This window comes from Ambystoma mexicanum, chromosome 6p, assembly GCF_040938575.1.
Source record: "Ambystoma mexicanum isolate Mex_15411 chromosome 6p, UKY_AmexF1_1, whole genome shotgun sequence".
Taxonomy (NCBI): domain Eukaryota; kingdom Metazoa; phylum Chordata; class Amphibia; order Caudata; family Ambystomatidae; genus Ambystoma; species Ambystoma mexicanum.
Window position 1 is genome coordinate 811,482,021 of NC_090935.1, and position 26,226 is coordinate 811,508,246.

Here is a 26,226-nt window from a genome sequence, read left to right on the forward strand (position 1 = left end):
GCACGGCACTTTAAGTTGCGGTATCACATTGCTTCATATCCAGTACCATGTCTTCGTTGTATTTTCATCACAATGCAAGGGTTAGGAGAAGCGTCGGCAAGCATTTTAGATGAGTGCTTTGTGCGTCTTGCGTTTCTGCATTTTGAAAAACCTATGTGAAAAATAATAAAGATGCGCGTCAGTGGGTGTGTCCGTCACCTACGTCATAGCACTGAATATGTTCTTCGTGTGGATTGGTGTGGGGGTGTCCAGTGTGCATGGTTGCACGGGTGTTCTGACAGTTGGCTAGGTCGTCATGGCATCTCTAACGATGTGTTTATTTACTGTTGAAAGGTTTAATCGAGTTCATCCATGCCGCAGGTGTCGGCTTGAGCAGGGCAGGCTGGTGGGCAGGCTGATGGGCACATCCGTATGTTCCTGTACCAGGGTATTTGGTTGTCTGGTAGGTAGGGAAATTCATCTCGTGGCGGGTGTCTGGGTCGCGATCCTCTAGGCCAGGGCCGCGAAGAGATTAGGGGGAGTCTTTTGTCCCATTCTCCCACTTCAAGACCCTATGGAGTAAAGGACCCCATAGCCCATAAAACACATTACCAGTCAAAGGAATACCATACATCATGTCCAAGAGTGGGAGAAAAAGAGTCTCACTCTTGGCAGGAGGAAAAAAACAAACTCCAGAAATCATAACATATGAAAAATGACAAACCGGCATTTCCTTGTACGAGGCGCGGCGGCCCCGTAAACTGTTTACAATATATGCATGCCACAACATTGCAGTCCAGACAAACACGATCATATTTTATGCACTTTAATGGTTATATACCGGAAACAAAGTGATGTTTGATAACACTGTAGTGATTTCCTTGGAATAAAGGATTGTATTCAACACTTCAAATACATTTCGAGTTTTGAATACACATCTTTTTCTGGCCCAGAATTGTGGGATGGGATTTTGTGGGATGGGACTGTACATCAGAAATATTAAACTGGTGATATCACCATAGCAGAACCTGTACATTCATTCAAATATAGTTCATATATGAGATTTGCTGTGCAGTGCCTTTATAATGAAAGCCCTTCTTTATACTGGAACCATTATGTCCAGCATCAAATAAACAATTAAGGGATTCACTAATGGTGACAGGGATCTAGATCTTCATTTTATTTAGCTCTGCATTCCTGGCAAGTTTACAACAAGGCTGTACACCGACAGCATGTCATATCTACCACTGGCAACGCTTCCGACATGTACAATAAAGTATGTCTTTTGCATTTGTAGCGCGCACGAAATGAAATGAACTGTATATTGGCGCAGATGACACAGCTGGAGGTAGACAAGGAGGATCGAAACAGGCTCCCAAAAAACTGGGGGCCATCTACCTAAAAAGGAAGGTCTGAAGTGCCTGACGAAATTGAAGAAGTGAACTAATTGTTCTCAAAAGTAATGGCAGGGAATTCCACAGCCTTGGACCAAAAACTGAAAATCTTCTGTCACCTCTAGATGTAAAGACCGGAAGTGATGCTCGTCATGTACATTTAAATACCTGGAACTACATTGTCGCTCTGGCGTAAATGCCCGGCAATGGCAAAAGGATACACAGAAATAGGTGTTGGTGCCCAGTTCATCTGGAACCAGGCACGGCTTTATAATAAACTGCTCTATCATGTGGGAAAAACAAAATTAATAAACTTCACAAATACACATTTTTTCATGGGAATTGTAGTTCTTTGACTTTGCTTTTATGGTTGCGTTAGTATGTATTGGATGCTTGAGAGTGGCTAGCCTCTACTCTTCCTCCCCAGGGAGGCGGAAGAGGCGTCCCCCAGGTCCTGACTTCCGGTCGGGTTCCCGGGGGACACAGAAGGCAGGAGCTGCAGGCAGTCAGTCTCTTTATCCTGCAGCTCCCGCCGTACTTGATCGAAGTCCCCTCGTTCCCTCGACACACAGGGGTGAGTATAAGGCGCACACCAGCGCCTGGGTGTTGGGAGGGTTGTCGCTCACTGGCTGCCGTGCCAGCGTGAGCGGCCAAAAAAGCTACACTTGAGCGGTATTATGTCATCTATCCCTGCTTCTTTTGGATCGCCAACAGCGGCGCAATTTTGTCTGGACTGCAATGTTGTGACATGCATATATTGTAAACAGTTTACGGGGCCGCCGCGCCTCGTACAAGGAAATGCCGGTTTGTCATTTTTCATATGTTATAAAATAATTGGTCAAAGGAATTTTTACCTGCCTATGTGACTACAGGTTCAGACACCAGCATTCTTTTCCATAATCCATTCTAGGTATATATTATTCTCCTAATAAGACACTAGACATTCTAACTGCTACCCATTTATATGATTGCTTCTGTCCAAGCAACACAGTATACTTCAATATAGGACCATTTCAAAATTCTTAAACACTGATTTTCTCTTGAACAATTTTACATTTATAAACCCACAGTCCATATATTTTGCTCCACTGTATAGTGTGGGGTTGTGAATGTATTGGCCATGTGCAAGTAATTTTAAATGGAAGCAAGAACACATTACAACTGACTCCTACAGGTTTGAATTAGGAAAATCATGCTCTCAGGATTGCAAACTATTCTCTAAACTCATGTGTGTTCAACCTTTCAATCTACATGTGTGCAACGCTTCGTTATTCATTTACCTTCAGTTCTACAAGTTTGTGTTGTAGATGTAAAAGCACACATTTCAAGATAAGGGACTGCAGTGTTTTAACATGTTGCCCAATTTTCTATGAATAGAACAAATTGTAATTAATTTATGTTGCACCATCTAATTTATGACTAGGCTCCCCCCACCCCCCGCTGCAAATTTGCATTTCATATTATGCAATAGTTGGGATGCTTTATTTGTTTGGATTGCCCTGTTTCGTGGGGTCCAGTTTCTGGCATTTTTTTTATTGTTGTTTTGCAATTCCTTTGGGTTTTAGTCTTTAGTTTGGTGAGCCATTTTATTCAGTTTCCTGAATTTTAGATGATCTTTTGTTTCTCATTTCCTTTGGGAGCGAGTTCCAAAAACTCCCCGCTATGCAGAATGCTAATTCCAGCGTATTTGTGCTTTCCATATGTTTCGGTTCGAGGAGCATGTCGTTGCTGTACCTTAGATCGAGATTTTTCTCTGTATGAATGACTCTTCTTGACCGTGGATTGCTCTGTGTTATGAAGAAAATGGCATTTTGTTAGTTTGGTAGCCAATGTAGTGTTCTCGGTGCTGGTGTAATGTGTTCTCTTAGTGAGTCTGGGGAGCACTCTTGCTGTTTTGTTCTGTATTTGTTGTATCTTTTTCATGACTACCCCAGCCCCTCCCAGACTGGAGCCAGATTTCCTATTGTTCAGGAAGCTTCTTGATACCCTCCTTCCTTCCTTCTGCCCCCTCCCCAGCTAATGTCCACCTCTGCCTCTTCTTTTTACTGGCTGCCTGGTTCCATCAGATTCTTACAGGGCACCAGGCCCTCCTCAACCAGTCTACCCCAGCATTTGGGTCTCCCCATCCCAAATTCAACCCCCCCCCTCCTCGCCACCCCCAACAACATCCCCTCCAACACCTAGAAACACTTGTGTATAGACGTGTTATAAATGCCATATCACATCACACACTTACCCTTCCGGACTGGACTCCACCCCCCCCTGTACTAGCCTGGCTGTGCCTTCACCCCTTGAGCCCTTACAGCCCCATCCACTCGCACTTATCAAGTGGACCTTCTTTCCCCTGCACACTCCGCATTGCCCTTTCTACCTGGCCTCCCCTGGCACAGGCTTAACCCATGGGCACCACCCCCCTGACTGACCACCTCCCCTCTCACCTGCACTTCTTGTTACTACACTTTCATGATCCAAAAGTCACAAGGCCTAGTAGCACCGTTTTTTTTCCTCCATCCCTGCCCCCCCCCTTCTTGTTGCGCCTTGAAACACCTTGTGTATAGGCGCATTATAAATATCCAAGTTATTATGGCATTCCGAGATGGATGCTGTTGCCGAAGTCTATTCTTGACATGGCGAGAGAGATGACTGCGAGTATTCTGTGTGTGGGAAGGTGATGATGTGGAGTATCCTCTTTATTGTTTGTAAGGGGAAGGAGCATTTCTTAACTACTGCACTGACTTGCGGTTCTAGTACTAGTTCGTTGTCCATTGGGCGCGATCATGGTTTCTATTTTTGTTTGGCTTGAATTTAAGGCTGTTTGTGCTCATACAGTGGTTTATTTCTAAGAGACATTTGGTGAGCGTTGGGTTTTGTTGTTCGCTAGCATTGATTTTGTAGCTGATCGGACTGCCCTTTGCGTAGTGTCTGCTGGTGTGGCCATGTTCATTGATGCAGTTAATCTGGGTGGAGGAGTCATGTAGATGTTGAAAAGCAGTGGTGAGGCTGATGAGCCTTGTGGGACTCCACATTTCCGGGGTGTTGACTTGAATGTCGTTTCCGTTCTTTAGGTCATGAAGGATTTTGGCCAGCTGTGTTGCCGATTCCAATGACTTAGAGTCTGAGTGTTTCGTGGTGGACTGTGTCGAAGGATGCTGGTAGATCGAGTAGCATGAGTGCCAATTTGATGATGAAGTTTGGTTGGTTTTTAGATCGTCCCATATCGATTGGAAAGCTGATTCTTTTCCTTCATGGGTCTGAAACCTACTTGTGCCTGGTCAACTATCAGATTTTATTTCCACATTTTCCAGGATTTGTTCATGGACATAGCTTTCTAGTAGCTTCGCAGAGTGGTTGATGTTTGAGATTAGTCGGTAGTTGGTTAGGTCGTCTTTGTTTCCCGATGGGTGTAAGGAGTGGCTTTAAATATGCTGATTTTTGAAGGCTTGTGGCACTGTTCCTGTTGCTAGTGAGATGTTGAGGAAATATTCTGCCAGTGTTTTCTGGTTGAGATAGTCTTGTATATGTCTGGTGGGCAGGGGTCTGCTGGGGAACCGGCTCTGTTACATTTTCAACCTAGGCTGTTGAATTGTTTTTTTTTTCAAGATTGGTGGGAGGTAGCTTAGTCTAGTAGATGGTTCCGTTATTGGCTGGTTCCATTATTGGCTGGTTAACTGGGTTGTTGATGATTTTAGGAATGCTCTTAATGACTTGCTGGATGTTTGTGATTTCATTTTTGAAGTGGTCTGCGAGGTTATTGCATAGATATTGAGATTGAGTTGGTGTGTTGTTGCATGCTGTTGGGGGTTTCTTAGCTCGTTGATGAGTTGAACAACTGTTTCTGGTGTTGCTCGAGTTTCTAATCCGTTCGTTGTAGAATCCCTTGTTTAGCTTTGTATAGTCGTATCTGTCTTTGGTATGCAATTTGTATTTTATGACTAGTTTTTCTGCGTTCTTGTTCCAGTTTCCTGTTTAACTTATTTTCGGCAACCACCTTGCCATTGTTTTCTTTAGAAAAGGGATGAATGGTTTTTCTGGTGCAATGTAATTTAAATATCTTTGATCCATTTTTGGATTGTCAGTTCTCTCTTCTATACTGGTTGTATTTAGAATGATTGACTTTTTTGTGGCTTCCAGTCTCACGTTTAGGTTCAGTGTTAATGGATTTCCAGTTTTTTGTTTCATAATTGGACTATTATTTTTTTTTGGGGAGTTTAGCTAGTATCCGCGTTGGTGGGTGGATCACAAAGGGTATATTAGGTGGTCGATCTAGTGGATTTTGTTGGTGGTGCAGTTGTGACCAGGTTTTTGTTGCAGAAGATTGCATCTAGGGTGCAGCCTGCTGTGTGTCTGTGTGTCACTCCTTCCTTTCACAAGTTGCTGTAGATGCATTATTGCTAGCTGATTGTTAAAGTTTTTGGTGGGTTGATGGTGGTTCTTCTAACCAGATGTTGACATCGCCCAGGAAGAACAGGTAATCGTGTTTAATGGCATTGTTGGTGATGGCGTCCACAAATGTGTCTGTGAAAGTAGGATTTTGTGTCTGTAGCCTGTAGGAATGATAGGTCTGTTTGGTGGTCTAAGGCAAAGCACAGGAGGAGTGATTTGCAGTTTGGGATGTTTATTGATGGTGGTGCTGTTGTTTTTAGCTGGTCCTTGTATGCCATGGCAAGACGACCACCTTTTTCATTCTTGGTTGGCTTGTTTTATGGTGAAGTTGGTGGGTAGAAAATTGTGGGCTTTTACTTGTAATTTTCGAGTTAGCCAGGTTACAGTGAGGAATAAATAGCATGTCTGTCCCTCCATTGCTTAGCATTTCATATGTCTGTTGTGTGTTTTGCCATTGATCTGGCGTTGACTAGGTTGCAGTGTATCTTTTTGTGTTCTGCGGTTTGTTTGATCTTTGGCTGTGGTGTTAGTTTAAACTTGTGCATTAATTTCGGTTTGTTTCTTTGAGTAGTTAAACAAGTTGCATCTTGGATTGATGTTTCTTCAGGGTTGTCTGTCTGATCACGTTGATTTGTGTCATGGCAGTTCTTTCTGAGGATTGACTTGTTGGTAGTTTGTTTCGCTTTTTTGATTCTTTGGATTTTCTGTCGGTCGGGTTTCCAGTTACCCTCCTTATGTGCTTTATGGGTCTTGAGGTTGGATGGTTGTCCGAGTGGGTGGTGAGTAGGGGTGTCACGGTATTAGTTTTATGACGGTACGATAACGTTCTTGCCAAATGATGGTATATCATGGTTATCGCGGTATAGCAGGTGGAGTTAACCAATCTTAACAAATATTTTCTAAAAGGTCATAAATTGTCAGATTTATCATCGCAACCAAAACCAGGCACCCAGGGCCAGAATTGGGCTTTTAACATACTTTCCACTGAAATGCCACCCCTTGCTTCCACCAAACCCGTGTGGAGAGGAGGGGGGGGGGAGCCCTGCTGCGACTGGCAAAGCAAACTGCATAGCGCTGCTTAAGTGGTCATTTAGGCTTTTAGCTCCCCCACTGTCTAATGGTGAAGATAAACATGTTGCCATCTTTATAACCTGCATGCCACAGATCAATGGAGGCTGATGGTAGTATACGCTTGTGTGCGCACGCACGCTCTCGTTAGATTACAGCCTTTAGTTTACTTGAGGGCCAAAAGGTGTTCAGTAATCGCGGACATCTTACCCTTTGGTATGGCAGCAGGATTTCGCAGTGTGACATATGTAAATTCAATGATAGAACCACGGAAATCCCCCATTGTCATATGTTTAGCAAACATCCATTATAAATATATAAACCCCAAAGCCGCCAACCCAAAGTAAACCCTTTTCCTTCTTGGCACTGTATTTAGTCTTCCTATTACTAACATACTGATTTTGTGTCAGGCATGTGTGGTTTATGGAATGGCATTAAAAACTGTTCCAACTGATGCTGCTTGGCAGATGGCACATCCAACAGTGCAAGACCAAGACTGCGCAGCACTTGCTTACTGCAGCCTTTCCAAATCAGATTGAAAAGCACACTTTATGGTATAAACGGTATACCGGTATAAACAATGTGACGGTTATTATTGTTCAATTAAGTGGTTCACGGTATCTTTAACGGTATACCGTTATACCATTACATCCCTAGTAGTGAGTTGATTGTTAGTGCGATAAGTGAGTGATTTTGGTCTGGTTCCGGCAAAGCGCGTTATTTTGCTGTGAATGGCTAGGTGTTATCTCTTGGTATAGGTCGGTCACAGTGTAGAGTTTTTGGATTGTTCCCATTGGTTTACTGTTTTGGTTAATCCTTGTGCCTCAGTTTTTTCCTGGTGTGGTGCATTTTATGGTTGGGTGTATCGTGTGGGTGGGAGTCGCAAGGGGTGTTAACTATTCCCAGCGTCTCAGCTGTTTCGTGGCCTTCAGTGTTTCAGGGCAGAGTTCTTTGAGGACTAAGGCTGTTCAGCTATTCCAGGGTGGAGCTATTCCCTGGTCGTGAGTTCAAGTAGTGATGGCCCATTGTATAGTTATCTGGTTCACAGTGGTGACCACCTCTTTGTGGTAATATTTTCATCTGAGAGCCTTGTGGTGCTTGGGAATCCCAGCTTGTTAGGGTTTTGTAGTGGCATTGGGTTCAGTGGCGAACGCCTCCCTGTGGTGTATCTTAGTTTCCGGACTTCATGGTGCTTGGGAACTCCAGTTTTACAATGCTGGTATTTGAGGCAGGGGTTTGAAGGTTTCCCGATTTGGTAGTCGGAGGTTCGGAGTGTGAGTCCAAAAGGTACTCCTTTTATTGTTCTAATATCAGTTTAGTGCCTTAGTCAGGCAGAATTCAAGTGTTGCAAACTACAGGCATTTGCACAGACGAAGGAAGAACAGTGTGGTGAATCCCAACACCACTAGCGAAGTTGAAAAATAGGAATTCAATCCATGTGCACTGTGGTAAGAAAATGCAAGGTAGTGTAACGCAACACTACCAAAATGTACGAATGCAGACCTAGCCCAGGAGGCACTGTGGGAAGAAAATTCAATGCGGTCTAATTTAACACTAATCTCAAATCTGGTGGAGTTGTGAGAGGAAATTGCAGTGTGGTGGAACACAGTACTAGCAAGGTTCAAAATATTCAACACCACAAGAATGACGTCTCCTACCTGTGCGTCGCTGCAGATGACAATAGCTATACCTTACACAAATGGGGTGCCAGGTTGAGCGAGAATGGAAAGTCTTTAAGGACAATGCCCTTTGATTCAGCCTTTCACCAGCTGTCCGGGGACTCTGTGAAGGGGGTTTTCCGGGACACCGCAGCAGTGGAGGGAGGTGCGAGGGCCTGGGAGGGAGAGCACGGATTGCGCTTGTTAATGTAAAAAACACAAATATGGATGCAGCAAAGGGGGTCTATGCTGGCATGAGATAAGGATTTTATTTAATGGTGCAAAACACTTTGCATTTCAGTTGCACCAAAATGCTGTTGGTTTTAAATTGTACCTCGCAATACACAAATACATTGGGTTTTAAGGAAATGACATCTCACTTGGTGTTTAGTTGAAATGGGAGACACAAGGCACCATATTTACACTGCACCTGTATCTTTCTCACATTAGTATTTTCTCCTTTGCTCCCAGCACTCCATTCCCCAGAATTGCCATGACCTACATTTGGTATGTAGTGGGGGTTTCTAGATTTTTCTTTTATTGTGGCTTCTAGGGGTCGGAATAGGGATTTGTGGGGCATGAGTAAAAGTAGCTCCTGGGTGTTGGGAGCCTAAGTAGCTTTTTCCAGGAGCTGACACCCATGACCCACGAGCTACTTGGAAAGTCTTCAAAGTAAAGTTTAATTTATGGTTCTGATCGTGTAAAATGAAAGCACTGCAATTGTGAGAGCAGTTCCTTTTAGTAGGTTGAGTGAATCTCTCAGGAGAAAAGATTACACAGAGACCTAAATGATTCTAGTGCAAAACCGAAGAATGGCCATTATCAACAGTGTCTCAAATATATGCAAAGCTATATAAAACAAATTCTCATATTTATACATGAACATTATGGAAGATATTAATTAAAATGCACACTTACAATTCTGCCGATTGTATTTGAAGGCAACGATTCTCCTTTGAAATAAAAAACACTGCCACCTTGATAGCGTTTACAAATGGAAAACACTTCGGATTCGTGGCTGTCTCCAGATATAAACATTATAAGTGCGTTCAGTAATAGTTTACCAAATTTAATTGCAAATGCTAGTTTACAACACAAAATGCCAACAGTGGGAGATATGGTCTCACATTTATAAAGCGTGTGCATAGTCCTTGTTTGGACATGATGCATGTTTTGGAGAGTCAAAGCTACCCTTTACAAAAATGAGGGCTGGATGATGTAAATGTTTCTCTTAAAATGACTGCACACCATGTGTCTAAAATAGTCCGACTCAAATAAATGTCATACGGGACCAAGGGTTATTCCAGGCATCGCTGTGTGCAGTTTCCGGAAGAGAGGGAAGCAGTAGTCCCCATGCTATCGTTGGCTTACGAAGAGACTGTAAAGATGGTGCCATAAGACGTTGGGGGAACACCCATTTATCGGTTTACATGCATTGACTGGGTTATCCATCCCGTGTGCTCCCTTCGAGGCCTACACCTTACTTGTTTACAGAAGGAAAGGTGGCTGCGTTTACAATAGTACCAAGTGGCAGGCCAGCTGCCTAATCATCTGCGTTATTTAATTTCATGTAGGAGTTAGTAACGCATACCCACCTCATTCAAAGCTGGAAGTTTTATTTTCATCTATGAAAGAACCGTTTTACCACCTTGAAATGCAAAAAAAAATATTAATATTCTTTTCTGAAAAGCTACTGTAATGGTTTTGAATCTACTGATGTACATACTGCAAGAACAAGGCATTCTCGATTGAATGAAGACGGCTTGTATGATGGATAAGACTCTGCTAACCATGGACTGCTCTTGCCGCTAGACATCTGCACATGGCACTCCTCACTAGAGGATTTGAATGATTATGCCAGATAAGGGGTTGTCGCCAAAGTTCTTGTTTGCAGCGGTTCGAGAACTGAAGGGTCTCCTGGCCTTCTGGAACCCTTGCTCCAGAGATCGCACGCAAGCGGGCAGAAAAGTAAGTGCAAAATAAAACACGCACATTACCAAGTCAACTCAAGTAGAAAAGGCATTGTCAAATTCAAAGCTTTTTGGCATTAGTGCCATCTATTTCTGAAGCAGAAACAGCAGATTCTTTATTAAGTTTAACGTTGCCAGTAGTGCAAGGTAAGTTCCCATGAAATGAGTAAGCAGATTATGTTTAACATGCTTCACCTTTTGCTACTTAAAATGTTGACGAGCTAGGACTCGTATAGCAGTTAGAATGTGTTTATTCACTAGAACATGAAACCAACGAATTACGTACTATCAGGAATTACTGCTGAAATGATAGATATGTTTGAATTATGGCTAAAAGTATGAGGATCTTTCAAAAATAAATACAGATATTGATCCTATGTCCAGATCCAACAGTCTTCAGATTCTGCCACTCAGAAAATTGGCGAAATGTTTAAAATCGTGAGGAAAACATTTGATTTGTCATGGGGAATTGGCCATACTGGTCACTAAAATACCTGATGCTCACCTACAGTGCTATGGCTCCTGCCACTAACCATGAGGCATGTGTGTTCTTTACACAAGTGTGTGGAATCCATAGATGGTAGCTTAGCATAGACATCGCCTCTGTTTTGCATAGGCCCCAGTTCTGTAATCTGCTGGCTTCCTTTGCCTATTGCTCCTAGTGGAGTAAGCATACAATGGCATGGAGAGAAATGGCAGGTACACAAATCGGCACCTGCAAACCATCGAGTAACGGGTTAAGAGAAGGAATGTAATGGAAAACAGGAGCTAATTGGCGCCCAGCGCCAATGACATTTGATCACTTGGCTTCTTATTTTTGGATAATCCACTCGGACCTAATCGGTCTGAATTACTGTCCCTGCAAGCTTCTTTTCAGCTGGTTAACTAGAATCCATTTTCCAACATGGGATGATCGGCTCTCTGAAAGAAAGGGCTTCGGTCTCCAGCCTGCCTAAGGACAAGTTAGCTAGATGGTATCAGCTTTCCAGGTTTCTCCTCCCAGTTGTATCCATGAATATTCTTCACTATAAATCTCCCAATATTAAGGTTAACCGTATTTATCCACCTGCCAGCTATTTTATCTCCTTCACTCCTCTCCACGGAGGAGCTCTTACCTTGAGTGCCATAACTACAAATGTTCAAAGGAATTTCACTCCATGCCATGTTATGAAGAGGCCTTTCGTTTCATTTCAATACTAATGTTAATGTGCGAGTTCATTAAAATAAGCATCATTTTGTAGATGAGAAATAATAATTTGCCATTTAGCTGCTTCTTTGTAGTGCATTATGCCGCAGGCACATTTTGATGTTTTAGGGCGAATTTTGTATCTATACAATTTGTCTCTTGTTTCTAAAAGTTTCCCTTATCAAGTTATGGTTTGTTATAATGATTACATTTTGGGGTCAAATGCACATATAACTTTCCTAGCTTCAGTTTGTAACGAGCAATGCTGACTTGGGCCAATAGAGGTCACTGTTTATACATCTGCACATTTTCCTTCATCATATACACGGGTAGTTTCTTTGGGCTTTGCACGGACGAAAGGAGCCAACGCTTGATGGATGTGACAGTCCTCTTTGAAGTTGTATATTATGCAACCATGTGGCAATGTTTTTTTTTTTTTTTGTCCTCCAGTTGGAACACGATGAATCTGGTCTTTCCTATGTCCCCCTATCTTTTGATGTGGCTAGGGCTGTGGGAGGAGCTGTATTCTAGGTCAGTTCAAGTCAACACCAAGCTATATGTTCGGGCATATGTTTATTCAAGTTGAATAAAATACAGTATTATTCAGAGTGGAGTGAAAATCATGGAAAAATACAATTGGACTTCGAATAATGCCTCATTCCTACACTACACTTTGCATTATTTTAGTTAAACAAAATGTCTAGCAAAATACCATAATTGAAAATGAATTGTGTTATTCTAATGCACATGTGGATTTTTCTTTAATGCTTGTGATCCATGAGCATAGCACTTGTGATGAAATCCTGGAATTGTTCCCTGAGGTTTTAAAGCTAAGAATACATGTCTTTGGGCCTGCTAAATGTGGCACACGCACTCTTTACAACTGACACAGTTCCACTTACATGTGCATGCTTCCACATGTTTTACTTACTAATTAGGCAATAGTTGAAAAACACACAATTGTGTCTTTAAAATATGTACTTTATGTTCTCTGGTGCGCGTGCGGCTATTTGCACTTTTTGACAGGGGCACCCTTTTCATCATGGCAGTGTACAACAGTCGGGAATATCCTACTGTAGGCATTATGTTAATGGACTTTCTTGCTCTTTGCGAAAAACGTTTCTGTTGTCCGTTCACTTTAGACAATTATCCGTTGGTCCAAAGGTACAGAACATTTGTGCATTGAGATGAGTGGAATCTTTTATCTTGACTGTTTTCTTTTAAAAAGCATTGTCTAATTATACCAGCCATAACATTTTGATGATTGTTGGGGTGCAGGTGCAAAGCTTTAAACGTGGAAGGAAGTACACGCTGCGGAAATTCTACTAGCATTTAAGATTTTTAGGGTCTGTATTCTGTCATTTGTCACAGCATTTCAAGTCATTTTCGAATGGTTTAGTTTTGCCACTTTCTAGAGAGCACTAGGTTACCGAGTACATGGTGGCATGATCGGCAGCAAAAGATATTGTTACTATTAGCATAAGGGCCTCTTGCCACAGTAGCCAGATTCCTGCCATATTGAATTGGGCCCTGTCAGAGTTGTAGATTTATGCCCTCCAGGGCACTAGGCCACAGATCTGGGCCTCAGTCCTTCCATATAATTATACTTTATTCCTGCTTTCCCCAGCACTTGTTCAGCATGCCAAGGTCCTTGGATGAAGGGTGGGGTGCAGCACACAGTTTTTGTTGTAGGGCCTAGCAGTTCTCAGGATCTTTGAGTGAAATGTAGAATAACGGTTTGTGTTCTTCATGATGGATAAGTACAATAGTTATGAAGGACATATTTCGGTGTGACCGAACCGTTGAGTGGAGACATTGCAGAAACGTATTGTAGTCATACTTCACTATAGGGAGTGTTTGTACAACTACGCCTGCAATAGAACTGCTTGGTAGTATGAATAAATGAGGAATTCATTTCTAAAGCGTAGCCTCAGTTACGTCTTTTTGAAGCCACCTGCTTTCCAAGAGGGAGCCAGAAGAGTATGTACCAGGGATAGAAACATATTTCAAAACGGGAGCTGAAAAAAAGTGTTGCAGCTTAAACTACAAGGCCTGGGAATTGGCTGACCTAATGGAAGAGGATATTAGTGTCTACTCACAGTTGCTACATTCAGTGGGACTGCACTGTACATCAGAAGTTACATGAAATGTTAGCCAGTCGGGATGTAATGGTCCAGGCTGACTGCAAAATTGGGTCATTCGTAGGGGGCTGCACCTAGGATGGTTAATGTCAGAGCAACGAATGCTTGATATGGAGCGATTTGCCTTGTCGTGAAGAAGACAGTCTTCCAAAGACAGTCTTCCAAATAATGTACCTGTCTGATTGTTAGAACCTACAACCAGAATGGTCTATTAATGGAAAGACAGGAGACCGATGACCCAGGCACCGTAGGAGTGGACACACGGTAGGCAGGAGGACACGCCACCAGCGGAAAGCAAGGCAAGTTATCAGTAAAGCATATACGAATGAGCCAATACACTAATACATACACAATGTACCCATTAACCTGCTCTCTCGATGCAGTGTTAGATATGGATTGTATGATGCAGGCACCTGAGTTCTAAGCAAAGTATAAATAACTAGCAGAATGAATATCACCAATATCAAGATATCACTAATACCATGTTAGCAGTCTTACTGTATTGGACTCCTGTCCGACGATAACATAGAGTTCAGGAGCAGCAGAAGTGCGTGGCAAGATCCCTCGTTGATTTTCAGGAGAGAACAAAAAACAAACCCATGAAGTACACCAAGAAGTCTCTAGTCCATGTACTCGTGAGTCCCAGAAAACAAATGTTCCAGAAGACAAAATAGAATCCAATGCGGTTCAGGAGTGGTCCGTGGTCAGGCAGGGTGCAGGCACCACGGACCGCTACTGTTTTTGCCTTTTGAACTCCGAAAAGGCAAAACAGTAGCGGTCCGTGGTCAGGCAGGGTGCAGGCAGCGAGAGCAAATTCGGAATTCAAAAGCCAAAACAGTAGCAGTCCATGGTCATAACAAGGAGGGCAATGAAAGAGGTAAGGATGGTCAGGAAAACGAGAATCAAAAAGGTCAGAAACAGAATAGCAAATCCGTAACACCACCAAAGTTTGTTCAGAAGCGCCGGCAGATTCCATGGGAGGAGCTTATGAAGGAAGGATCATGTGACTGCTTTTGCGTGATACTGTTAGAGCAGGGCGAGACATCCTGCAGTGCAGAGGACACCAGCGTTGCCAGGCTACCTTCCAGGCACCATGTGGCATTCTGGGTAAGAGTGTTCTTTTCCCACAGCCCGCATCTTTGTTGCGATTAAGCATGTTCTGATTGCGGACGTGTCTATACTTAAATGGTGCTATTGCACGTCTTTTCCCTAATGCCGTGTTAGGATGGCAGGGCGATCTGACAGTTACGGGTGATGTACTAACCAATAAAGCGTACTAATATATATTGTGTTTAGATTTCTATATGGGTGGCAGCCAAAAGGGAACGTGGGATTAACATGTGCTTGATAATTGTATTCAAATTTTGTGGGCGGGTCGAGTGTTTTCAGTGTTCAGTTCCAAGGAGCTGACTGAAACTGCCGACCATAATTTGTATATATTAAATCTGTGTTTTCTTGCAAACCGTGCACTATTATTGCTTGCTTGGATTGATTTTACTGATAGATTGTTGGTCCTACCGTACAAGATGCACAATTTGTCTACATTGGGCCCGTCTCTGACTACTGTTCCACATCAAAATGATCATAGGTGAGTGACTGATGTTAAATTGAGGCAGTAGGGGGAGGTCTGAGACCAAAATACACTTAAAGTTCATTTCTCAATGAGACTGAGCGCATTCTCTGTTTGAATAAGCAAATGCAGAATCCAGAATTTAGACTTGCTCTTGTCCTAAACCTATCTACTTTCCAGTTCACTTAACTTGTTTGCAAAAAATTGGAGCAGTTGTAATGCATTCTCATTTTCAGCTCTGATATAAAAATATGGCCATCCTTTCACCAGTAAGTGAGCTCACAGAGCTAACCACTCACTTCATAGATGCTGATTTGAATCTCGGCAGAGACGACTGATCCCTTCAATCTTTTGTAGCCCATTACATGGGACACAAGCAACACGCATTACCACGCTGTATACAAGTGTTATTTTACAAGAACCGTAGAAATGATATACAGTGTATAATTTACTTTTCTTTCACAAACGAAGCTCCCTGTAATGCACACTCTGAAAGCACATATAAAGCAATGAGCAAAATGAAGTTGGGGCTAGGGGGAGTTATACCTGCTTAGCAGTGTATTGAAAATGTAACACTTTCTACTAAAGCCCTCAGAGGCAATATGTATTTCAACTTTCACAGTTTGTATGCTACAGTAATTATTAGAAAATTAAAATAAAGGCAGATTAACTATATTTAACTCCAACTTCCCCTTCCTATATTTTTCTAATTTCGGTAAAATTGCACTTTCCATAATTCTTTTTATTGCACAATGAAGTTTTGATGCCTATGTCCGTATCTCGCCAGCAGTAAGAATAAATGGTGATGCATTTGAACTGCAAAACTGTAGTAGGTTATACATAATGAGCGATATGAGATTTTTTTGTTTTTTTCTGTGCAAGGAATGTATTTCAAGGCATAAAATAAGCAGTGTTGTATTGCTATGCAATTCGGTAGGTTTCCTAATTAAATTGACACTTATGCAGCAAAGTTAGCTATTAAGTTACCTAGTTCAATGAAAGTACTGCTCACCCAAATTCCTCTCTGGCTCTCAAGGCTCTCGCCACCCTCTTCTCGATTCACTGCAAGTTCAAAGGAACTATAGTAATCTCCTTCACTCTTAAGTGCCAAAGGCCTGTGTGGTAGTGCTAGGCAAGAATCTATTTCTTTTTCAAACAATTGAAAACTAGAAGTAACCTGGTTTATAACTATATCCTCCATGGCAAAGACCAGCATGTGTGACTTTATGAAAAACAGCCATGCAATTCCATTCCTGCATAATTTCAGTACTGCTTCTATAAACCACTACATTGACTTCAAGGTTTACAGTAAAGTGTAGGTTGGTGTATCTAGTGTCAACTAGATTGTTTGTTTAAAAAAAAAAAAAAAATGTTATGCATCACATTGATGAGTGAACACTTTTGAAAATGTATATGATCACAAGGACAACTGGTTTTAATGACCAATCTGGGTTTAATGACCGGCCGGCTGGGTTTATCTGTGCAACTGGTACTCCACGCGTGAGCGGTTTTATACCAGTTACCCTGAAAGTGAAATGGCAGCAAACAATATTCCACCTAGTTACCAGTTGTCTGCCTGCTGTGCCATCTACTGTTTGGTCTCTTGCTTTCTTCCCTCTTACATAATGAATAGATGAGACTAACTAGATGTTTATGCAAAAGAATGATTAATAGTTCCATCCAGACTGTACATCGACACATCTACTGCAATGCCACACACTGTAGTTAGCCTCCAGAGCTCACTTTGCTCTATGATTATGATTGCAATATATTTTGGCACCCGTGGAGTGAGCTGGCCAACTGCTTTCAGAGCCTTTTTTTTATCATAGCAATTTATTTATTTGTGTCCACTCGCATTTACTTTTCTGCAGTAAATGTCAAATACGTTTCACTGTGCATGCGTGGCAGCAGGGTGCCAAACATATAGTGAGTTTGTGGTGACAAGCACGATTTTACAGAAAGCACCTTTACATTTTTTGGCACCCCTTGCTATGGGTCGAGTGCGTTTCTTTTAGGTGTGGGGGTAAAATTTCTTAACCTGCAGAGCTAGTGGAATTTTAAAGAATTTGCAAGTCCGGGTTTGTCACACTAATATGTTACTTCAGCAGCAGACAAATGTGTATTGATGCTCATTTTGTTTTGGATGCACATTTCTTCTGGTGACATTAAAAAATATTACTGCAACATTGCTACTCAAATTTAATCAAGAAAATATAATTGGCAAACTCTATCAATTTTTGGAAACTAATTTATGCCTTGTTTTTATTTGCCAAAATTGTGGGAGCCCTTCTGACAACTAACTGCCAAATATCCTCTTCTTTGGGAGGGTTCCCACGCATGAGCATCTACAATCATGTTTTAGCTCCCTTTAATCTGTTTCAGGGGAAATAACAAGTGGCATATCTAGCCGGTTACAAGGACACACCATAGCCACGCCTCCCTAACAGATGCGCGACTAGGCAGAAACGCGTGTTTGCTGATGTTGTTGGTACTCTTGCTCTGAGGAGAATTATCGTCTAGTATTTTGGTGTTGGTCTGTCTTTGTAAATGGTACCAGACTGGTCTACAAATAGGCACCACAGTGAGCTAAAATGTAATTGTAGACCCTGCTGAGGGGGACCAGGTTATTTGGATGTGTTATTTGTCAGTAGACTGACACTTGCATGTTTTTTTTCTTTTCATCCTCCTTTTTCCTTTTTTAATTCTTCCAAATGTAAGTGCTCCTGAGCAGAGGAACACGGGCAGACTAGCAAACTAAGGAATGTAAATTGCATAGCTAAAGCAATAACCTATGAAAACCAATTGGTCACTAAAATTATTCTCGGCATAACGAGTATGTTGAATCTCTTTATTCATGAATGCAAGGACAGAAATACAATTTAGTTGCTCATTTTTATCCATATTATTCCAATGGAAACGAGATGACGCAGCCTCCCGATGTTAGTTTGGCCACTGGGTAGGTCAGCATACAAATGTTGGTTGCCTTGTAGGTGAGGCACTCTCTTTTGAATCGGAACTGGGATGCAGAGCCAGTGTAATTTGTGCAAGAGGGTTGTGTATGTGAGCTTATTTCCTAGTGTGCTAGTGAGGAGGAGAGCTTTCGGGAGGGGGGTGGGGGGGGACAGCTGAGCAGCCAGGAGCCCTGCGAGAAGGATTCCCCCATCGGTATGCGTCATCATTTATGGCCTGCACCACCATTCTAAAATCCTGGAGTGGGAGGAAGGGATTGATGGCAAAATCTCTGATTCATAGTGGATAGCAAAGTAGGTGAGTTAAGGGTTAAAGTAGTTATTTTGTCCAGCCACCTTAAGTGGATTCCTGCTTGGAGGGGTGGTCAAGAAGTACACATTCGGTCTTGGTGGTGTTAAGCTTTAAGTGGGTACTTGTCACAGGGTCCACCATTCGGAATGGAAGCCATTGAGGAATAGAGGGTTCTCTGGTTCATGGGCCTTGCACCAGTATATCTCAAAAGTTGCAATTTACCATTTGCTGGCAGACGGGGCTTGAATATACCGCGTAGCAGACGGTTATCTGCCAACTCCTTTGAGGTTTGACTAAAGGTTTCGAACGGCAGGGGAAGTTGGAGAAACTGTGACTGTGTGGGAATGTTTTTGAAGGAGCGACATGCCGCTTAGGGGTATTTATCCTGACCCTTGTGGGCTGCCAGTGAGTGTGATCGGGAGACTGGGGTGGCTGCCAGTTCTGTCCAGTTGCAGACAATGGGCCAGTGCAGATTAAGGCGGGGAGGGAGTAGAACATGTCTAGGGTACTACCCCTAATGGGCTACTATGCACTGTGTTCTTTCCAGTGACTCTACTGGGAACATCAAGGCATTTTGGTTGCTTATGTCCAGGGAGTTTTATGTCTCCATGGAAGATGTTGGTTGCATGATACACTGAAGCTTTAGAAAGTAAGTCTGTAATCCTATATGGGAAGTTACCTCACCCTGTGTGATTGAGGGGAATTAGCAAATGACTGTTTACATTGATTTAATGGAGATAGATTGCGTACTGTACAAGCCCAGTCAATTTGTGTGGATGCATACCACGACTGTGAAGGATTGCTATCTGGCAAGGGTGCATACGCCCTGGCTTTATTTGAACCATAGAAGGATCCATCTCAAAGTTCTCCCAAATTAAGTCCCATGCCAAAAGTATAGTGTAGACCTTGGCCCTGCTGCATCAGTCTCTTGATGTGCAGCTCCTGCTCTCCAGTGGCACAGAGAAGGTTCAGAGGTCACAGCACAGGTGCCCCATTTCATAGCTGCAGTTATCAGGCAGGTTGCATTTAATTCTGCACCTCTGACTCAAAACTATAATAATTAAGATACACTATAGCCTTGTGACAAGGTAATCCTGAGGGATATCGGACCTGAGTTTTGATATGGTGTCTGGTAGTGCACATCATTAAAACGCATTTGATTTGTAGCATACACATGTCAACACTGTGCCCGGGAAATCTATGGAAGGGATGTGTTGATCCTAGTGATGCTGCCTGGTCTCTGCTTAGCCAGCAGGACAGTAGGCTTGAAGACCACCTGGGTCTGGTAAAACCTCTCTGCAGCCAGGCATCTCACAGTAGCGGCCTTCTAGGAATAGAGCTTCAAAGCAGAATACTCCTAACAAGAGTTAGCTTTCTCACCACAGTGGTGCATACCAAAGGGTCTTCAAAGTTGCAGGCATGGCAAGTGGGCAGAAGTACAGCCAGCCAGACAGAGCTGCATGGAATGGAGGAAGTATTCTGCTATCTTTGTTTTCTGCGAGGCTTTTCTTCCTGCCTCCTACATTTCTGCAAAGCATTTTGGGTATGATGCAAGAAGGCAAAAGTCACTTGTTGCGTTAACAGGTATTGTACCCAGTAAAACGGGCTTGCTTTTTTTACCTAATAGTGGGCGGCTTTTGCCTTTATGGAAGGGGTCTCCCATTCCTTCCTTCCTTTCTTCCTTGATTAAATGTGGATCTTTAAGGACTCCAAGAAGAATGTTTGGAACCTATTGGGAGAGCTGTCCTTTCCAGGGGTGAGATGAAGTCATACCAACTTTATTTTTTTTTTTTTTTTTTTTTTTTTTTTTTTTTTTAAAAATATTTTTTTGGGAAGATTCACTTTATATTGAAGTCTTTCTTTCTCTCGTAACCATTCCCTAAATAAACATTGTAACTTCAACATATGGTCTTTGTCTATTTCCTGGTCCCAGTTAACATCTCGACATGTTCTTTTGGAAGACGATAACCTTAAAGGGTCCCTGCAGTTTGTCTTGCAATGTCCGTTTTTGAATAATTAACAATGAGTGAAACCTTACTGTTTTAAATAAAATGCGTTTTTTTTTTGTTTTTTTTACAAAATTATTTTCAGGACGAGGAAGAGAACAAAAAAGGCAAAGAGGTATGGGGTATTGAACACCAATATTGATAACATGGAGCTAACCCCACTTGACCAAGAGGATGAGGAAGACGATACGACTTTGTTTGATGCAAATCATCCACGAAGGTAAGTTGCATTAGCCGGTGAGACCAACTTACGTGTAGCCTACCGTCTGTCCCAAGTTTCATATTCCTTTCTCAAGGGCTTATATGTAGTGAGGCCTCCAGATGTGCGTACCAGGCCTTTTTACGCATGAAAATCTTGGAAATATGACAGCTTTATTATTTTCCTGTGTACATTTATACAAGTTTAGAGCAGAAGGCAGTGCAAAGGTCAGGTTACGTGACACAAACCAGAACGATTCTTTTGATTTTTATCTACATGGATGTAATCGCAAGCCATGGATAAAAGCCTCTGAAACGGAATGCTTTTCTCTGAAGCCTTTCAAAAAAAGAAACTGCACACAGTGATTAAAGGAATGTTTATTTCCATTCACCTTCTGCTGTGTTACGGCTCACGGAGCAACCAGCACTGTGCATATTTATTTTCTGAGCATTTTAGGATTGTATAAAATGGAAAACTAAGTTGCAATTAACATTTTGTAACCTATTCTGCTTCTTTTCCAGTGAAAGCAATCAAGTGTTTCACAATTGTATTTTTCAGAGTTTCTGTGGTGTGCATAATTGTGCAGAGGCAGATCATTTTTACACTTTTAATTTACACTCCAAATATAAAAACAGTGTGTAAAATGATAAGTATGCATGTCTAGTTTACATCCATTCAACATAGCAGTCAATGGTGTACATTACTATAAATGGTCAATGGCAGCTCAAGGGTGAGTGATTGTCATTACACCAATCGCAGGTGTTCTACTATTAAAACATCCAAAACCTGACTCTCCAGGAAGTGCAATTGCTGTTCAAAAACAAACAAATGAAAGTTACATTTGTAATTGAAATAGCAACTCAACAAAACCTGTCCCTGTGATAATCCAGATAGGTAGTTTGTGTAGCGCTTTATGCATGGTTCGTCCAACATCTAGGCACTGTTATTATACCTCAGTCGATACTCAGTTAACTGACCTCTGAAAGATGTTAGCTTATCAGATAGCTCAGCCGGTTGAGCACTCGTTGTTGCGATCTGTACTTTATCTGTAGGTTGCAGGTTTGAATCCCGGCAAGGCCAACTCACATCCTTTCGAGGTTGATAAAGGAGTACCGACTTCGGTTTGGTGATAATTGTGATAAATGTGTTCTATGTACAGTGCTTTTTCAAAAGCGCTACATAAATAACCATTTGACCATTAGATTAGATCTAGAATTTAGCATGGAGTTCTTGCCTACCTGCACTGTTGTATCATAACATTGGCATAGCATTAGGTAGTAATAGCTCCAGGAAATGAGGACTTTCATTAAACATCAAAAGACCATTCTGCTATCGAACCTCAAAACGCACAATGCAATTCTTGTTTGCGTTACTATGTAATTGGCTAGGTTTTTGCATTTTAAACATTTTAAATATATACCGGAGAGATCAAATGGCATGAACTTTAAGAAATAATGAAAAGTATAGTCTGTCATAATACAGAAAGCTGCCACATAGTAATGATTTCTATACAGTTTTTGTATTCAGTTTTATGGATGTCACATACATTTTACTCTCTTGCAAAGGAGAAAAGTAATGTTTACTCTTAAAATTACATTTACTCTCAGTTTACAAATGGGGAGTAAAATGCTCCCACCTCAAAATCTTATCTGGAGGACTGTATCTAGTGAACTTGGATTGCACCTTCTGGACCAGGCCCCCAATGTCTAAATGGCATCTTCAACCTGTACCTTCTGACCCACAACTGAAAGGTGATTTTCAAGGGCTCCCTAAACATATGAAATATGATCAGTGCTTCATTGGCAGCTCATGGCATTAAGAGATTTCCTGAATGAATTTCTTAGTACAGTTAGTTGATAGCGCACTCGGCACAGGGGAAAGGAAACAAAACATATGAACGTAACAATATACGTTTCTAAAGGTATATAAACGAACCCCCAAAGCCTACTTAAAATATACATTAATTTTAATACATGGTCTTTTCTTTTCATGATCATGTTATCGGAAATATTTCAGTAGTACTTTACATTGGCATTAATTTATTGGGATGGAAGTTGGGGAGGGTCAGAAGGAGGACACGGACACTGATGATATTTCCAAGAATTAATTATTAACCAATAAATATAAGGCTTTCTGTGTTCTTTCACTACATAAATAACTAAGGTGCTTGGCAGTCAGGAAATTATCAAATTAAAGAGTCTGCTCCGCTATCCATTTCAGTAAAGGCTAGCCTTAGATGGTTTGCTGCCAAGGCGAAATTGTCCATGTGTGCCCACACAAGTCTCAAATCATCCAATCCCTGGTGAGGAGGAGCTTGGGGCGGTACTGTGCTCCAAGCCAAGAGCTTGTTTCAGACTTCTCTCAGTATTCACCTCCTGCCCCCCCCTTTCTCCCCCCCCTTTGTCTCTCCCCCCCCCTTTGTCTCTCCCCCCCCCTTTGTCTCTCCCCCCCCCTTTGTCTCTCCCCCCCCCTTTGTCTCTCCCCCCCCTTTGTCTCTCCCCCCCCTTTGCCTCTCCCCCCCCCTTTGCCTCCCCCCCTTTGCCTCTCCCCCCCTTTGCCTCTCCCCCCCTTTGCCTCTCCCCCCCTTTGCCTCTCCCCCCCTTTGCCTCTCCCCCCCTTTGCCTCTTCCCCCCCTTTGCCTCTTCCCCCCCCTTTGTCTCTTCCCCTTGTATCCATCCGTGATTCACCCCATCTATGCTGTATCCCTTGTTACCAAGACCTGTATCTGTTTTTCCATCTTTCCCATCTTCTTTCCCTATTCCTTTAATTTTGTTTTCATGTTTTCTGACAGTTTTCCTTTTTCCTTCTTGCATGTTGTATTTCTCCTTCGTTATATTACTTTTGCTATTCCTCTCGCTCCCACTTCTCAGGCTCTCTACTCTCTTCCTCCAACTCGGATGTAGCAAACCAGTATCACCTAAGGCGGGAGGAGTTCAAGTTTCAAGTCACTTGCCCGTCCATTCAAGGAATGCATCTTTTGTGCCCTATGGGACAACGAAGGGTATCCATCAAAAACAGCTTTTTATTCAATGCTTATTAATCTTTGAATGGTTTGAACCCCGTTCCATTGAAAAGTCAATGATTCATAAGTTTCAACTTAAATATAGGGTGGCGATGCTGACGCCGTCCTATGATTTATGTCAGTGGGATAATCTGTGCATTCTTACAGGTCTGTGCAATCGCTAGACCTGTAGAATTGGGCATCTCTTCCTTTGGATCCGTAGGCAGGGTTTGAAAGGAGCTGGGGGCTATTTAGCTCCTGCTTATAGCCTAGGAGAGCCTGGTTGGCTTAAAACCAACAGTTACCAGTAGCAACATTTGAGGCCCCAGGCCAGCTGATGCGGAACAAACACAACTATCTGAATTTAACTCTGAGCATTTGGGACAATCTATAAATAAATGTTGGGACACATCTGTGACACTTAAAGCATAAGAGGTCATAAATAATCTATACAACTATGTATTTGTATTTTATGCACACGTTACATTTGCATAAAACTATTAACTATCTCCTCGTTACCCAGTGGTAGCTCCTAGTGACTGGTAATAATGCTCTGTGTAGGTTTTCATGTTGACTTGTCAGTGTTGTCCCATCTTCCTGTCTGTTTGCCCCTTTGCTTCTCCCATTGAATGTATCTGACACTGCTACTTTGTGCCAATGTAAGGCAACCTGAAGATTGCATTGTAATCAAAATAAATGCAAGTAAATACAAAATGTGCCTGATGGCAATTTCCGAAGTTGATGTTGCACTGGTGGTGTGTGGATAGTGGCGGGCATCTATCAAAAAAGGTCTTGGTCTTGGAAATTAACTGCTTCCATAAATATTCTCAAACATTGTGAAGTGAATGGCACAGTTTTCCTTCCCTCAAACCTCTGAGGAGTGGTGCAGCAAGAATAAGGCGCTTGTTGGGTCACATTGAGTTGCAACAGGCATCCACGCCCTTGCAAGTGTCCATCACCATGTGAAAGGCCAATATCCTGATCACAAATTGATGGTACCATAACTACACAAACCAGGCAATCGAATGTCAGTTCTAGAGTCTACAAGTACAGTGACCCATGTGTGTGCGTGTATGGGTACTAGTGTGCCACAAAAAGAACAGCTTGTGGTGTACGTTCTTGACTATTGGTAATATATTTCAAAAGGGCATGTTCTGTGTAGGTACTGCGATCAGATTTCCAGTTCCAACACTAAGGGTTATCTCCTGATGGACAGTGTGTTGATGCAGTTTGCTTTCAATAGTGACTACAATGGCTGTTGGATGCCTTACTAACAGCATTGTCTAAATATTGTTGTGTCCCAGTCACCCGGTTAGAAGTGTTGCCTAAAACTGATGGCATATGTCCCTCTTCCCTGAGAGAGTGCAGCTAAGAATTGCTAGTATGTGGTTGTGCAGACCCACCCCCTCCCTCCACTCCCCTTATCCCCCCCCCCCCCCCCCCCCGGGCAGAGTGGCTAATCTTTCTTGCAGGAGTGTCTTGACCCTACTTTAATCTTGGGGCTACTAGCAGCATTTTCATTTTCTTTTTTTAAAATTTGTGATTTTAGGGTTTGATTTAGTTTTTCACTTAATCCCTGGGAATGCATGATTAATTGGTTGGTCTTCATTGATCCATAATCACAGCTGGTGGCAGAGGTGTCCTGCATAGGAATGGAATCTAGAATTGACCAAATGGTGAGTGAGCACTATGAAGGCCTGTAGCTGTTGGAGATTACCTTAGGATCATTGACCACTGAGACCAAAGAGAATGTCTCTCGGGTGGAGTTGGAGACTATAGGTAGCAGGTGTTCTGGCAAGGCGCACTCATCCAAATATCACAACAATAGGATTTTTCTTTACCATTTACCTGGGGCTTTGCTTTTCTTATCCAGGGAAGTGATCCCCCATTACATCATAATGCAGATCCCTCTGTGTTTTGTGGCAAACTTTTGAAGGGCCCGGGATATTCATGAATCGTGTGTGCAGAGCCCCTGAATAGCTTTGATACCTGTTGTGAGTGACGGACACAATTGACAGTACTAGTAAACATTACAATTAAAAAGTAGTGTGTGTCTGAGGATTCCTTCTCGCGCCATGTCCTCGGTCTTGTGAAATTGTGTGCTAGTAAGTCTGTACAAACTCTACTTTTGTTGGCATTTCAGGCATGTTGTAAATCAGCCAGGGGTTGGTAGTCTTTTGACGTCCCTTTTGAGTCTGACACATTACGTACAGTTGATGGGTACATAAGCAATCACTCATGTCCGGGAGACTCCATGGGTCCTCTATTTGAAGAGGATGGTGTTGCGCTAAGGACTAGCAAAGCACAAGCACTAGAATGGCACACTCCACTGGTGCCCTGTTACAGGGGTGCCGAAATTAGAAAATGGCTAGGCATCTGTTTATGCACACTGTTGATTGCGTCGTATCAT

At 42.4% G+C, this 26,226-nt stretch overlaps 1 protein-coding gene across 1 annotated transcript in view; it reads left to right on the forward strand.

Moving 5' to 3' along the window:
• FAM174A (family with sequence similarity 174 member A) overlaps positions 1-26,226 on the forward strand; it is a 74,041-nt gene that overhangs the window by 20,395 nt on the left and 27,420 nt on the right. The window contains exon 2 of the mRNA XM_069625455.1: positions 20,702-20,836. Within this exon, the coding sequence (XP_069481556.1) occupies positions 20,702-20,836 (135 nt within the window). The remainder of the gene's footprint in view (positions 1-20,701; positions 20,837-26,226) is intronic.